General features: G+C 42.3%; 1 protein-coding gene across 1 annotated transcript in view; it reads left to right on the top strand.

Annotated features, from left to right (window-relative positions):
• The window catches only part of LOC137526106 (ectonucleotide pyrophosphatase/phosphodiesterase family member 7-like), a 118,958-nt gene that overhangs the window by 88,579 nt on the left and 13,384 nt on the right, over window positions 1-16,995 (top strand). The window contains exon 5 of the mRNA XM_068247322.1: window positions 4,412-5,041. Within this exon, the coding sequence (XP_068103423.1) occupies window positions 4,412-5,041 (630 nt within the window). The remainder of the gene's footprint in view (window positions 1-4,411; window positions 5,042-16,995) is intronic.

Below are 16,995 nucleotides of genomic sequence, written 5' to 3'. Positions count from 1 at the left end.
ATGTATGTGTGTGCACCAATCTAGCCGCCAACCTGCGATGGTGGACACACAACAGAGGAAAGCAAGTGGGATGCAATCGCAAGAGAAGTGATTGCAAATGAGAATGAGCACAGGGACAGAATGTATGTGTGTGCACCAATCTAGTCGCCAACCCGCGACGGTGCACACACAACAGCAGATACGAAGTAGGAACGCAATCGCGAGAGAGGCGATTGCCAGAGGTGACACAAGGCTAAAGCAAGACAGGGCACGAGAGTAGCAAAGGCAAAGCAAATCATACAATGAGAAGATAAGGAAAATAACAAACGCTAACTAAACGCGAACCCTGCACTCATTCAAAACAGCGAACGCGTTTACAGTGTGATCTCTGCACGTTAAGCGCAACAGAGACAAGCACGCCTAACTAACCCCCGCCACCCAAACACAAAACAGAGAACGCGAGCACCTGCTTAAGGGTTACCTCACCGAGCCTACAGCAAGCGTTCGTATCAGACAAGACACGCAGATGAACGGGAAACAGGATAGGAAAGATCCACTGCTCTTTCCGTCAGAGCGAGTGCGATCCAAGTTCAGGGACAGGATAGGAAAGATCCACTGCTCTTACCGCCAGAGCGAGTGCGATCCGAGTAAGACAGATGAAACAGAAGGGGCTACCAGTAGCAACCGCTGCACTGGTTAGCACCCACAGACAGACAGGGTGATTTCCTATCGACAACCGTTGGCGACAGGACAATCACAGCAGAGAGGCAACATAGACAAAACAAATAAGCAGGCTAACTGCACTAGAGGAGCTGCCAAGTGCAGTCCCCAGAATTACTCTAAGATACCTATAACAATCCAACAGGGAAGGCTGACACTCCAGGAGTGTATTTAACAAACCGTTATGACCAGCAAAGCCTTCTGGTCAGCAGAAGGCTTTTATACTGCCAGCCCTCAAATGAGACAGCTGGGCAATTTGCATGTGTGCAAATCCCTCAGCAAAGCAACTCTGAAAGTTGCAAGATGAAGCCAGGTCTCTTTTCCAGAGACCTGCATCTCTCAGACATAAGGAATGGTCAAACAGCTGTCTGCCTGTGCAGCCAGCTGAGCGGATCATTACACATCCGTTTTTAGATTTTTCAGTTCTTTATTGAATGCAAACCGCTTGATTGGAGAATTAAGACCATTAACATTGATTGAGGTGAACTTAAGTTCCATAGGGTCCAGGAAAAATGAATTTTAATGGTAGAAAAAGAAGCCAAGAGGTTGGAGAGTATAACCAGTATCAAGTAGCATCAGGTCGGGTCCAGAGTATTGTAGCAGATAGTAATGTAACAGTTTCAAAAAACATGGAGTGGGATGTCATAGATAGCATGAACAATAACACTAACTCAGGAACTGTTTGATTCATCACTTTAGAAAGTGAGTAGAATGAGAAGAGGGCTAGCGAGGATCTGGGCTTGTGATCCTAGCAGAAAAGGAGGCACTAGTAAAAGGCAACCCGAGGGGTTACTGGAAGTAAATGGCGAAACCTCTCCTTCACTTTTTGGTGGTATGCCAGTCAAATATATCCTTGTTTTGTTGGGGAAGCGTTTGGTTGAAGGTTGATGGAGCAGCCGAGTCTAGTTTAATCTTCCAGCTTTTAATTAGATGAAGGCCTTCCTTAACACTTTGGATGACATCATTTTTCCCTGCTTTGGTAACTAGTAGCTTGAGGGGGAAGCCCCACTTGTAATTAATCTGATGGTTGTTTAATGTAGTTGTGACATTCTTCAGATCTTTTCTGACTTTGAGAGTAGCCTGTGAGAGGTCAGGGAAGATTTGTATTTGTTTATACATTTCAGGTAAGCTTTTGCTGTTTTTCAGAGTAGTATTGCTTCCTTGGCATGGTAAAATGCAAGTCTAAGCACAACATCCCTTGGTATATTATCAGGCAGATGGTTTGGTTTAGGGACTCTGTGTGCTCTATCTATAATGACGTCTTTCTCAGGGGTGTTAGGATAAATGGCTTTAAAGAGCTTTAGCAAGTATTGTTTGAGCTGATCATTTGTGACTTGCTCGGGTATCCCTCTAATTTTTAGGTTCTGTCTCCTGTTCCTGTCTTCTAGGTCAATCAGCTTTTTTTCATTTGATACATCTCATCTGTGTTATGGTCAAGGGAGTCAATTAATTTGTTATGTTCCCTTGTAGTAGCTATAATCCTGTCCTCTGCGGTGGAAATCCTGTCCTCCATTTCACTGATAGAAGAGCTTACAGATTTTGATAGTGCCGTAAAGTCTGCAGAGATGGAGTTTTTTAACATCAGAACCATACTTTTCATAGCATCTTGTGTTAAGGGCTGGTCAGTGGTGTGGAGATCCTCTAACAGGCACTGTGCTGCCGCTGTGTTTGCATGGGTAGTGCTAGTGTCTGCAGGGCCTACCTTGTGGATGTCATCGGGGTCTTCTGGAAGCCTCAGCCTAGATTTGACTGGGCTCCGCTGTGTGAGAGAACCGTCTGCCGGCGAGTCCTCAGTGTCGGAAAGCTGCTGCTGTCTCTGAAGCTCTGTCAGCTGAGGTGGCTTGCCTTTCCATTGAAGCCGCGGTCTGTGGCGGGTCACCTCCCTCAGCGCCATCTTGGAGAAGGGAGCTAGTGTTGCACCTGCGTTCCGGGTAGAAGTCCATTTCTGCGGCTTACCGAGTCCCTTTTTCCTTTTACGACTCGCCTCTAGATCCATGGGCATCTCACCTTCCAGGTTAGGTTGCATTTTAGCATTGAAAGGGCTGTTTTGTGCCGTTCATGGAGGTTTTTGACGGAGCTCACATCTCAAGCTGCCATTTACACGCACAGCAGGCCACGCCCCCCCCCCCCCCCCCCCCCACTTTAAGTGAAATTTATTAGAGGTAAGCATAGAGTGAGGTTGGTGAAATAAATAAATACAATAGATATCAGTGGCTCTAAAGACTGCAGTGGCAACAGGACAAAGTTTAACCTCCTGAGCGTTACGCTGCTCAGGAGGGATTTGCCAGTTTGTGTCCCCATGCATAATTAATGTGATCAAATGGCTTTAAAACCTTTAGCTAGCACTAGGCTAGCTAGTACAAGTATCCGGCACCCCCGATCCCCGCCACTCTCCCATTTAGACATTACTCAGCCTGAATCCAGCGATCGGCGCAGCCTCCCCGCACAGCTCCGGTCTTCACTATGGGGAGGATTGCACATGACGTCATGACGTCGCCAACGTCATGACGTCATGCGCAAACCCGATCCTCCCCATAGAGAGACCAAAGCTGTGCAGGGAGGCTACGCGATTGCTGGATCATGGCTGGGTAATGTATTAATGGGGGGATCGCGGGGGATCGCAGGCAATCGGGGGAGCTGGACACTTGTACTAGCTAGCCTAGTGCTAGCTAACATTGGATCACATTAATTATGCATGGGGGACTTCTGAGGCCAGCAAGTGGTATGCCCAACACAGTGTCGCTAAGGAGGTTAAAAAAGCAAAAAGAAATTTCACATACCGTACATCATTTCACACATCTCTAAGTCATGTTCCATAAACACATTTCTAAGTAATGCTCCATACGCTGTAATTACACAATCTCATGCTCCATAAACAAACGTGAAAATCTATATTCTTACTATTGTAGAGAAAAACTTGAGCAATCTGCCCATATAACAGTAACTTTGATCAATCATGCAACATTCAAATACAGAAGACAAACTGAGTGCTGGGAAAGACATGCTGACCTTCTGGACATTTTATACCTCAATGATGTTTACAGTCCAGTGTTGGTCCTCAGAACAAACTGTGAACAGCTGAGATGCAAAATGGTCAAGAGGTCAGCTAGTTTTGTAGTGCCCATCCACCTTTTGCAAAGGTGTTTCTTGTATATGTATTACTTCACATTTTAATGAAGTTCCAATGAACAGAGCCCTTTAATGTTTTAGTACTTGTCACACAGTAAATTTGCTTATAAGTTTCAGTCTTTTCCTTCGGTCCCTACAATCCAGTGGGTGGAAAGTTTTAGTGATCTAGCCCCTTCCCTATTCCTACATTACTGTGCTCCCCTCTCTGCACTAGTACAAAGGCCGGACGGTAACGTGAATAAGGCCTATGCCTACATTTCCCCTACTTGCAAGTGTAACAAATAACAATCAACTTGTCTTGAATCAATGAGGACGAACACTTTATAGAAGCAGAACATAATTGAAAGTAAAGCCTAGTTCACATTGACCATAAAACTTGGTGACTTACCACAGTGTCTCCTTTACCCCTAGCATTTCCAATTTTGATAAACAATAAGTAAAAGAGATCATAAAATTTCTTCCTGGCTTCAGGACCGACTGGTTACTACTTCCTCTTTTCATAATTACTGTATGTTATATCATATCTAATCATTCTTCTTTTCACTCATTGGTGCTTTTGCAATTTCTATTTTTGTCTTTTCAGGGCTTAAAGACTGGTTCTCTTTACTTCCCAGGAGGAAATGCTAATTATAGCGGCAAAACAGTTTACAAAGCTTTTGCAGAATATCGCAACCACCCTAAAAATGATGAACAGGATTGGAGAGACAGTATAGATAGAGTCATGAAATGGTTCACAGATGATGGTCTGGAATTTGTAACCCTCTATTTTGGGGAGCCTGATTCAACCGGCCACATATATGGTCCAGAAACTGAAGAGCGGAAAAAGATAATTCAACAAATAGACAGAACCGTTGGTTATTTGTTAAATGCAATAGAGAATAACAACTTAAAAGAACATTTAAATGTAATTATTTCATCTGACCATGGAATGACCACAGTGAAAAAAGAGCCGAATGTAGAAGAAGAGATTTTGTTGGCCAAGTATATAACCTTTAAAGACCTAGTGAAGTTTGACATTTTGGATTATGGTGGCTCTGGGATGATTTTACCCAAAGAAGGCAAAGAAGATGAATTATATCAGAAACTTAAAGGAGCACATCCTCATTTAAACATTTATAGGAAAGGAGAATTTCCTGAACGTTTCCATTATTCCAAACACGATCGAATATTACCACTCCTGCTTTATGGAGACCTTGGATACAGTGTCAATGGAGTAAGTAAAATAACTAAATAATATACTGCTTTGTGTACCACTGTTACCTGCATCAGAACATATTAGAGTTTAAGAGTTATGTCATATTGAAAACCTATTCAATGCCTAAACACTGGAATCTACGCCCTAGCAGGTATAAGAAGCAGTAAACAGGACGTAGATTTCAATCAGCGGCATCTAGAACAGGTTAAATCTTCAGGAATGATTTATAAAAGAAAAGTATCAGGACAAAATGTTAAAAACATTTTAATGCTACTTTAGCAACACTGTCAGTGGTCGAATTCAGTCCTGTTTTCTGAAGCACTTAAGCTGTCTCTCACTGTTTCTTGGCTATTTAAAATAAGGTTTTACTACAGGAAAGTTCAAAAGGGTCATTATTTCTGCTTTGTTTTATAGCTTAAAAGACAGAGTGTGGTTTATAAACTGCTAATATGACAGAATGATGCAATGTTATAAATAAAAAGCTATATAACAAAATAAAAATATGAGACTCTTTTCTTTGCTACTAATGTTCTATTTATTATCCATACTACACATACAATTTATTATATCATAATTTTTTGTTCACTCTAGGTTTGCTTTAAGGTGAAAAGGACAGCAGCAATCACTGGTAGCAGCCTAGTGATGGGCAGTAATTACTTTGGAATTTCCTAATTATCCAGGCCATGTGTGCCCTAGATGTATTTAAAAAATCTGCAACACTCCACTACAAAATATTATCCCTACTACTACAGTGGGATGGGATCTACAGCACTGACACATGGGAGCGCACAACAATAGCATCCTACATATTTAAGTTCAGCACTTCTAGTCTCAGCAATAAACTAGGTACAACTGTTTTTTAATTGTTAACCAGAGAGATGTTTCTGGGGATAATTTGGGGATGTTCTTAGAACTTTTTAGAAATTGTTGCTGTACAGACACACTGACTGGCAGTCTGTCCTCTTTTATGGACAGGCGAGGACAGCAGATGCACCGCTGCAGGGACTTCGATAGAAGAATAAAATATGTCTGTGGTTATTTTTTATTTTTTGGGGGAAAAAAAAAATGATATATATATATATATATATGTGTGTGTATATATACATATATATATATATATATATATATATATGTGTGTATGTGTATATATATATATATATATATATATATATATATATATATATATATATATATATACAGTGGAGGAAATAATTATTTGACCCCTCACTGATTTTGTAAGTTTGTCCAATGACAAAGAAATGAAAAGTCTCAGAACAGTATCATTTCAATGGTAGGTTTATTTTAACAGTGGCAGATAGCACATCAAAAAGAAAATCGAAAAAATAACCTTAAATAAAAGATAGCAACTGATTTGCATTTCATTGAGTGAAATAAGTTTTTGAACCCCTACCAACCATTAAGAGTTCTGGCTCCCACAGAGTGGTTAGACACTTCTACTCAATTAGTCACCCTCATTAAGGACACCTGTCTTAACTAGTCACCTGTATAAAAGACACCTGTCCACAGAATCAATCAATCAAGCAGACTCCAAACTCTCCAACATGGGAAAGACCAAAGAGCTGTCCAAGGATGTCAGAGACAAAATTTTAGACCTGCACAAGGCTGGAATGGGCTACAAAACCATTAGCAAGAAGCTGGGAGAGAAGGTGACAACTGTTGGTGCGATTGTTCGAAAATGGAAGGAGCACAAAATGACCATCAATCGACCTCGCTCTGGGACTCCACGCAAGATCTCACCTTGTGGGGTGTCAATGGTTCTGAGAAAGGTGAAAAAGCATCCTAGAACTACACGGGAGGAGTTAGTGAATGACCTCAAATTAGCAGGGACCACAGTCACCAAGAAAACCATTGGAAACACATTACACCGCAATGGATTAAAATCCTGCAGGGCTCGCAAGGTCCCCCTGCTCAAGAAGGCACATGTGCAGGCCCGTCTGAAGTTTGCCAATGAACACCTGAATGATTCTGTGAGTGACTGGGAGAAGGTGCCGTGGTCTGATGAGACCAAAATAGAGCTCTTTGGCATTAACTCAACTCGCTGTGTTTGGAGGAAGAAAAATGCTGCCTATGACCCCCAAAACACCGTCCCCACCGTCAAGCATGGGGGTGGAAACATTTTGCTTTGGGGGTGTTTTTCTGCTAAGGGCACAGGACAACTTAATCACATTAACGGGAAAATGGACGGAGCCATGTATCGTGAAATCCTGAACGACAACCTCCTTCCCTCTGCCAGGAAACTGAAAATGGGTCGTGGATGGGTGTTCCAGCACGACAATGACCCAAAACATACAGCAAAGGCAACAAAGGAGTGGCTCAAGAAGAAGCACATTAAGGTCATGGAGTGGCCTAGTCAGTCTCCGGACCTTAATCCAATAGAAAACCTATGGAGGGAGCTCAAGCTCAGAGTTGCACAGAGAGAGCCTCGAAACCTTAGGGATTTAGAGATGATCTGCAAAGAGGAGTGGACCAACATTCCTCCTAAAATGTGTGGAGATTGTTAATCACGACTCACCACCCATAGAACCAAGAACCAGCATAAGACTCAGTGTTCAGATGAACAAAAACAATTTATTGGTACTCCCTGGGAGTACCAATAAATTGTTTTTGAGCACCTGGGAGTACCAATAAATTGTTTTTGTTCATCTGAACACTGAGTCTTATGCTGGTTCTTGGTTCTATGGGTGGTGAGTCGTGATTAACAATCTCCCCCCATTTTTAATTTTGTTACATTTTTATTCTTTTGGCGCCTCTGGTCTGTATCCGAATAACAAGTGATCCACCTATGGTGGTAAGGATTTCTTCCTACTTCTATCTACAGAGAGCGACATCTTATACCTGAGTGGGGTCAGGTACTAATTCTCCCCACTGGCATATGGAGTGGTTGCCTAGGGGCAACCTATGTTTGTGAGTATAACCTTTATCAATAATCTATAACCCAACTGTTTGAAGATATTGCACAATTTGGGCTCTCGGTCTTTTGTTTTTGTTATTGAAGTGCCTCCTAAAATGTGTGCAAACTTGGTCATCAATTACAAGAAACGTTTGACCTCTGTGCTTGCAAACAAGGGTTTTTCCACTAAGTATTAAGTCTTTTATTGTTAGAGGGTTCAAAAACTTATTTCACTCAATGAAATGCAAATCAGTTGCTATCTTTTATTTAAGGTTATTTTTTCGATTTTCCTTTTGATGTGCTATCTGCCACTGTTAAAATAAACCTACCATTGAAATGATACTGTTCTGAGACTTTTCATTTCTTTGTCATTGGACAAACTTACAAAATCAGCGAGGGGTCAAATAATTATTTCCTCCACTGTATATATATATTACAAAACGTGGAGTTGCAGCACACAGCTCTTCTTTATTTAGCAATACACAAGTATACGGGCAGACAGTTTCAGTCATCCCCGACCTTTATCAATGCTGAAGAACAAATGCATCAGGTTTCAATATATGTCTATTGTGACTTAGATGAAGATCAAATCACACTTTATAACCAATTTGCGAAGAAATCCATGTAATTCCAGAGGGTTCACATACTTTTTATTGCTACTGTATATAAACCAGGTGCCCTTGTGGGGATCGATTTCTAAGTTTTGTCCAGTTTTGAAGTAGTTTTTTTTTCAGCTATTTCCTCCATTTCTTATTGTCTTTGACAGAGGACAGCATTAATCAAGTTTGGTGTGTGAGCATTTTTATATTCCTTCTTGTCTTGTCCTGTCTTGTTATTTGCATGCAGCAGGAAACGTTCATTTACATGGTGTATTTGTCCTTGTTATTTGTAAGTCCTCCCAGTACAATTTAACCTTAAGACAGTTTCACCACTTATGGGGGAAAAATCTTTCCGTTCTAGACACCTCCAACTAGAGTTGTCTCGAACCTCCGATTTTAGGTTCGCAAACATTGAACCCGAACACGCGAAAAAAGTTTGCGAACATGCAAACTTTCGAACCGCCATAGACTTCAATGGGCAGGCGAACCTTTAAAACTACAAACATTCATTGTGGCCACTAAAGTGATGGAAAAGATGTTTCAAGGGGTCTAACACCTGTAGGGGGGCACGGCGGAGTGGGATACACACCAAGAGTCCCGGGGGAAAATCTGGATTTTATGCACAGCGGGGGTTAAGGACAGAAATCACATTTTATTGCTAAATTGGAGGCCTAAAGTACTTTAAAACATCTTGCATGTGTATACATCAATCAGGTAGTGTAATTAGTGTACTGCTTCACACTGATAGACTAAACTCACTGTGTAACACACAGCAAACAGCTGTTTGTGTAGTGATGGCCGTACTGGACTGGTGCGCACCATGGTGAGAGTGCAGGCAATGGCGGTTTTCAAGCCCATATGGTTGGGCTGTGGTAGCTGAATGACAGAACAACAGTGACTGAGTGTCCAGCTGATCGAAATTTAGTCTGTCCACAATGAAGCAACGGCCTTATTATCTTCTTGGGTCAGGTGTGCCCCCAACCCCAACACACTAATTTAGCCGGTCATTGCTTCGTTGTGATGTGCAAGCCACTTCACCGCGGCAAGGTAATGATCACTAAGGGGAATTGACACATGTACATGCCTTTTGTTTTGTTGTTGCAGCCGCAGTGCAGCCAGAAAAATTAGGCAGGCATGTACACTCACCAGAAAAATTATTATGTGCTTTTTCTCCATGTGCCTTCGCAAGGCAGTTGTCCCTATGTGGGTCTTGGTCTTTCCACGACTCAATCTTTGATTGCAGATAGTACATAAGGCATTGCTCTCATCTGAGGCAGACACACAAAAAAACTCCACACCGCTGAGCCCTGGAATGATGGCACTTTGGTGGTGGCGTCAGCAGCTGACCTTGAAGAGCATATTGGCTGGCTGTCCATAGGTGGCGATACATACAGCCGGACAGTGCCACGAGCTGTTTCTGACGATGATGAGCTCCCCCTGCTTCTTTCAGCAACTCGTCTCCTCCTATTCCTCTCTGTCTCTCCCTCTGAACTGTCCCCCTGTTCATCTTGTTTATTAGGATCCCACGTGACATCCATGGCAATATCATCATCATAATTATTCTCCACAGCTTCGCTTGTATCAGACACCTCCAAAACTGCACCAACAACAGGTACTTCATCATCCTCACACCTTAGGTCCAGACTGGTGCCTAACTCAGACATATGAGGTGGTGGTATAACATGCTTAGCGCCATCATCTTGTAAGAAGACTGGCTGTGAATCACACAGGTGCAGTGAAAAGGTGACTGCTGATACAACAATGTGCGGTTACACAGGTGCAGTGAACAGGTTGCAGTGACTGCTGGTACAACAATGTGCGGTTACACAGGTGCAGTGAAAAGGTGACTGCTGGTACAACAATTTGTCGTTACACAGGTGCAGTGAACAGGTTGCAGTGACTGCTGGTATAACAATGTGCGGTTACACAGGTGCAGTGAACAGGTTGCAGTGACTGCTGGTATAACAATGTGTGGTTACATAGGTGCAGTGAAAAAGGCATGTGTACATGCCAATTTTTTCTGGCTTCTGTTGTTACACAGTGGCTGCAACAAAAAAAATGGAATGTACATGTCAATTTCCCTTCGTGATCATTACCTTGTTGTGGTGAAAGTGCTCGTGTAGCACTACCATAAAAACCTGTACCATGTGCAGAGCCAAGTCACCACATCTCTTGTTAGTGTCACCAAGGATGCAACAAACATTTTTTTTAACCAAACCATAATTTCTGGTATGTAAAATGACTATGCCATGACATCGTTCTGCCCTCTGCTACAGTGGCTGCAAAAAAAACCTATTTTTTCAATATAAAATAACTTTTTGTATGTGTAAACCTACACCATCATGTGCAGAGCCAAGTCACCGCATCTCCTCAGTGTCACGCACTCGGGATGCAACAAACATTATTTTTTACAAAAAAAGAAGTACAATTTTGTATGTAAAATGTATATACCATGACATCGTTCTGGCCTCTGCTACAGTGGCTGCAAAAAAAAAAATGTTTTAAAAAAAAACAACTTTTTGTATGGAAACCTGTACCATCATGTGCAGAGCGAAGTCACCACATCTCTTGTCAGCGTCACCACCAAAGCTGCAACAAACATTTTTTTTTTAATGCTATGACAACATCGTCATGGCCTCTGCTGCAGACATTCATATATGGCAACGGTGTGCCTTGCTGAGATTCAGCCGTGAAACAACATGCTAGTGGGGTGCTTGATTTATGACAGCCAGACTTGCTGGAATTCCACGCTCATGATGTTTGAACGCCTGCTCCAAAAAGAATGAGCCATACATGAGTATCTGTATGATTTGGGTGCTAAGACAGGCTCTGCGAAGCTGGGGATTTTTTGGCCGCTTTACTGGGCGCATTTCATAAACTAAAGCTCTTTGCAATTATTTGCGGTGTGGTAAACGCGGTGTTTGGTCTGTCAATGTGAACCGAGTCTAAGTGCCCGTTTCCACTTGCGGATGGTAGCCGATGCGGCGACGCATCACTTCTGCTCCCATCCGCATCGCTTCCGCTCCCATCCGCGTCACTTCCGCTCCCATCCACATTACTTCCGCATCTCCCAATGCGGAAGTGTATTGAAGGAGATGCCGGGTGGATGCGGCTGTGCGAGAATCTGCAGCATGCTGCACATTCTTGGATCGCTCCGCACACAATGCACGTAATGGAAACTGTTCCATTGCTGTGCATTGGTTTCACACCACCCGCTATGTAGCCACATCACACTGCTTCTAATGGAAACGGGCCCAAACCCTTACACTACCTGATGGACTTGCACACACACCGGACGTTTTAAAGCAACACTTTATTACACAAATGTAGGAATGTAATGTGATTTCTGCCCTTTAGAGATTGAAACAACAACTCTTCGTCAATTACATAATTTTTGGGGGACTTTTGCCATGGATCCCCCTCCGTCATGCAATGGTCCAGGTGTTACGCCCTATGTAACAACTTTTCCATCACTTTTGGGACGATAAATAGTCCCTACAGGTTTCAGAATTCACCTGCCCATTGAAGTTTATAGCGGTTTGCCTGTTTGCGAATCTTTGCGGCCATCTTGCGTTCGCAAACCAAAAATTTGATGTCCGGGCCATCACTAGCGGTTGATCACTGTGATCGGCTCACAGTGATCACAGGGTCAGGTGCCAATTAAATCACCTCCAGTCAGGCGCACAGAGCTCCGCTGTCATTATGACAGCAGAGTGAGCGGGCTGCAGCGGCATCACAGTGGCGCAAACAGTTAGAGCAATGGTCCATGTGCTGTGAGCAGCTGAAATCTATGCTCTGGATGGAATAATTGGCCAGAAACAGGGCGTAAATTTCAATGTCCGTCAGAAGTTAAAAAAATCTTTAAAAAGAAAAATGGTGAAATAATAATAAAAGTAGGTACTGTGAAATCTTTAAAAAAAAAAAAAAGACCAAGTTTGATCCCAACTTCCTAATATTAGCCAAAAGCAGGCATTAATTTAAAGGAGATCTGAAGTAGAAAAAAATAACAGTTTAACTTACATGGGCCTTCTTGCAGCCCCCTGCAGTCATCCTGTGCCTGTGCCGCCCTTCCGCAACCCTCCAGCCAGCTGCGGCAACCCACTCAAAGCTGGCCAGCCATGTGCCTCCTCATCGCGTCCCCATGCACAGCAGTGTTTTGCACATGTGCAGTACGGGAAATATGCTACAGCACATGTACAGAAAGCTCCCGCCAATGGGAGCGTGATCAGGGCACGTGCAGCTTGGGGCCACGAATATGACTGGTCATGACTGGCCAGCTTTGAGGGGGTCACTGCTGCTTTCTGCTTGGAGAATTGCAGAAGGATGGTCCAAACAAGGAATACTGCAGGGGGCTGCAGTTAAACTGATTTTTTTCTGACTTAAATAACCACTTTAACGTGCTTTCTTTTGAAACTGATAGGCCCAAACTCTAAAACAGTCATACAGTTGCACTGTTCCTCAGGGAACTAACTGGTCCAAACTGGAAAATAGTGGAAAATAGAGAACCATTTCATCAGGGAACTGACTGGCCCAATTTAATTATTAAACATGAACTGTCCCTTATACTATGCTATTTTGAAACAATATATATGTGCCAGAGCTATCATACTGTAATTTATGGATTTACTGAATGAATCTATAAAGAGATAGAGATAAATTGTACATCAGAGACTCATTTGTTATACGCTGCTTTAAAAAAAAACAACCTGTCCATTTTACCTCATCTGACTTTCTCAGTCACAGCAACAATGAGCATTCTATTGTTGAAAATGTCTGTCCATGATTAATTACTGGTCTTTGTAAATTCACAGACCAGTAACTAGCAGTAGAAATTAACCAGGACAACATTTTCTTGGCTAGAAATTATGTTGTGATGCAGGATTCTAAACAGTTAAAATCAAAAAGTTCAAGCTGCTCACCTATTACTATCTCTTTTACGATATTATTTTATTCATTGTTATTACTATTATATTTTATTAAGACAGATACAGAAAGTAAATAATACATACAAATTGTTTGAAAAGCAAGTGCTAAACAGATAATGAAGAAATGATGCGCGTATAATCTCAGCTCTTCCTGTTAAGTAAGCCTGCAGTGAGGAGACCTTGGGCAAGTGAGGGGACCTTAGGCAAGACTCCTTAGCACTGCTACTGCCTATAGATCATGCCATAGTGGCCACAGCTCTGGCACTTTGAGTCCACCAGGAGAAAAGCTGGATATAAATACGCAATTGTAGATCATCAATTTTTATTGTTTGGCAGTCTTTGCAAGGCTCTATAGCTGCCAGCACCCAGCAGCTGCACAGAGTTAGGAGAATCACCCAGGGGGTCCACCTCCTTATACTTTGTACAGGGTAAGAAGGCCAACATTCCGTGCCACTTGCAAAGAGATTTCAGATGTGCAGCAGTGGTTCGCAGAGATTGTTGGGGGATTAGAAAACATCACAGCATGGCAGGGGTGCAGATGGGAGAGATAGTTTCCCTAGAAAACCGGTAAAAATGTGTGCATTTTAACCATCTTATCACTTCACCATCATAGATACGCCACTTTTTCCCTTCTGGGTACTCTTTAGTTCACATTCACAACTTTGTATTTTCATTTTTATAAACGTCTTGGGAAGGTACTTGGTCGGTCATGAGAAGTGTTGATGAAGTGCAGCAATGTACAGAGAGGAAATATGTTTTTTATCATTGGTTTAGACTCAAGACCAATGGGGAGTCCCGGCAGGAGGCTCAAAGATGCTTTGCTGGGGCTCCGCGACCACTATAGCCAGAGAGCCGGCAGAAGAAGGAGCGGAGGAGCAGCGTGGGACATGCAGTGAGATGGAGGAGAAAAATGAAGTGAGAGATGAATTAAAGGAGAAGAAAGAAGTCAAAGAAGAAACAAATGACAGATAGAAAAACGGAACTATAAAGATTTATTTTTTTCATAATAAAGCTTTATTTGTGTATTTTTTTACTTTTATGCACTAAACAGGTATAGGATCAAATGTTACCCTTTATACCTATTTACCTGGGAGGAGCAGGAAATTTGGGGGTCCCTTTATTAAAGGGGGCTCCAAGATTCCGCATGGTACAAGCAACGTACTGTAAAGCACCTAATTTACACTACAGTAACGCAGACAACATTTTCTCATCTGGGACTAGGCAGCTGCAAGTGATCAGTGCCATTCACCTGCTATGGTAAACCATTCAATAGTTGAGATTCACCTTATTAGTTAAGCCTTTTTGACTTAGCTGCAACTTTTTTAATATGCATGTCAAGAGGGTATATTACTATTATTATTTAAATTATAAGCTTGTAAATAGTGATGGACGCAAAATTGAAAAATGCACCTTTATTTCCAAATAAAATATTGGCGTCATACATTGTGATAGGGACATAATTTAAAAGGGTTAATAACCGGGACAAATGGGCAAATAAAATACATGAGTTTAAATTATGGCAGCATGTATAATTTCTACAGCTATAATGGCCGAAAACTGAGAAATAATTATTTTTTTCATTTTTTTTCTTAATATTCCTATTGAAATGCATTTAGAACAAAATTATTCTTAGCAAAATGTACCATCCAAAGAAAGCCTAATTGGTGGCGGAAAAAACAAGATATAGATCAATTCATTGTGATAAGTAGTGGTAAAGTTATTAACAAATGAATGGGAGGTGAAAACTGCTTGGATGCATTAAGTGAAAAAACACTGAAGGCTGAAGTGGTTAAGCAAACAATCAGCATCTTCCTAAATGGATTGTTCAAAAAGAAGTGATCATTTAATGCCTTGCATTACTCAATTTTGATAAGATTTTAACTAAAAAGTTTAGTAAGTTTGATGAAAATATAATCAATACTAGAGGTGTACCAATTGATGCAGTATAAACCAAAGGGACCATCAATCCCCTGCTGCTCACATCTACATTCATTCAATTAAAAATAACAAACGCTTCCAGACGAGTTTAATAAAGTTTTGTTCATTTCAGCATTTTTATTATTAATTAAAAGTCTAATTGATTAAAACATCTACTGCACTGGTTTATGGCTCTTTCGGCAGGCACAAATTCTTAAACACAACAAACAACATCAATAAGTCTTAAGGGGCCCATACACTTACCAATTTTCCTGCCGATGCACAACCGATTCGATCACTGCGATCGAATCGGCTGTGAAATTGTTGCGCAAACGCTGACCAAACGATCAATTTCCATCCGAAATCGATCATTCCCGTCAATTTCCGTCGTCCCGTTCCTGTCCGTGCAGAAGATTTTGCTCGATCACCGGGCGGGTCGGGAGTGCGTCGATATCGGCGTTCAAATTCCCGACGACCGACGCAATACAGCAGCAATACATTACCTGTTCCGCCGGCGCGAGTCCCCGCTCTCTCCGCTGCCTCTTCTCCACTGGGCTCCGAGTCCAGCAGGCTTCACTTCTTCCTGCCCCGGCAGGAAGTTTAAACAGTAGAGCGCCCTCTACTGCTCAAACTTGCCCCGGCAGGAAGTAAAGTGAAGCTGGAGGAGCCCAGACCGGAGAAGAGACAGTAGAACCTGGGGGGACTCGCGCCGGCCGGATCAGGTAATGTATGCAGGGGCCCTGGGGGCGGCAGCAGCTCCACAGATGGTGAATCGATTTCATGCTGAAATCGATTCACAATCTGTTTGCAGTAAAGGCAGCCATACGATCTCTCTCTGATCATATTTGATCAGAGAGGGATCTATCTGTTGGTCGATCTGATGGCAAATCGACCAGTGTATGGCCACCTTTAGAAACAGCACCCAACTGTATGCACTGAAACAAAGGAGATGGATCTCTGCTTTAACAGTAAAATATTCCCTTTTCTCCCACTAGATGTCCCCATGAATCAATGGTTTTCCTTGACCAGGGTAGGGCCCTATTTGAGCTGACCTTATTAATTACCGTAACAGAAGCTATGACACCCAATTGGAGTTATAAGGCCACAGCTTTATTACAGTATTGACATTAAACATTAAATGAGCTGTGACAAGAAACACTGAAATAAAAGGGGGGGGGGGGACAAAAACATATTACAATTACAAACATATTTCTATTAACAGATGGCGGGGCGCATGAGCGCTCTGCAGGTCCCTTGACAATGCCCTCCCGTGCCGGCCACCAGCCTTCGGCTTACATTATCACATTATACATTATTGCATTATCCATTATTGCCATTATCCATTATCATTATCATATATATTCCATTATGGGATCCTCATTCGGCGCATTAATTGGTTATGCCAGCTCGGTGGGGAATACTTTCCAAAAATACGGCATTGTCAAGGACCCGCCTTCAGCTGTGACGAAGTCTGTAGAGATACAACAAGTTTGCATTGTTATGGGGTGTTCCCAACACCCATCTTGTCGCTTGCTACCGACGAGCAAGCAGCAACGGGAGGGTGGGTGGGAGAAGTTTGCTGTATCCACACGATCCAAAAAGGAAAGCTGCCTGGCCAGC

Source organism: Hyperolius riggenbachi, chromosome 7 (genome assembly GCF_040937935.1).
Source record: "Hyperolius riggenbachi isolate aHypRig1 chromosome 7, aHypRig1.pri, whole genome shotgun sequence".
In the NCBI taxonomy this organism is placed as follows: Eukaryota; Metazoa; Chordata; class Amphibia; order Anura; family Hyperoliidae; genus Hyperolius; species Hyperolius riggenbachi.
This window is presented reverse-complemented; position numbering and strand designations above follow the sequence as displayed.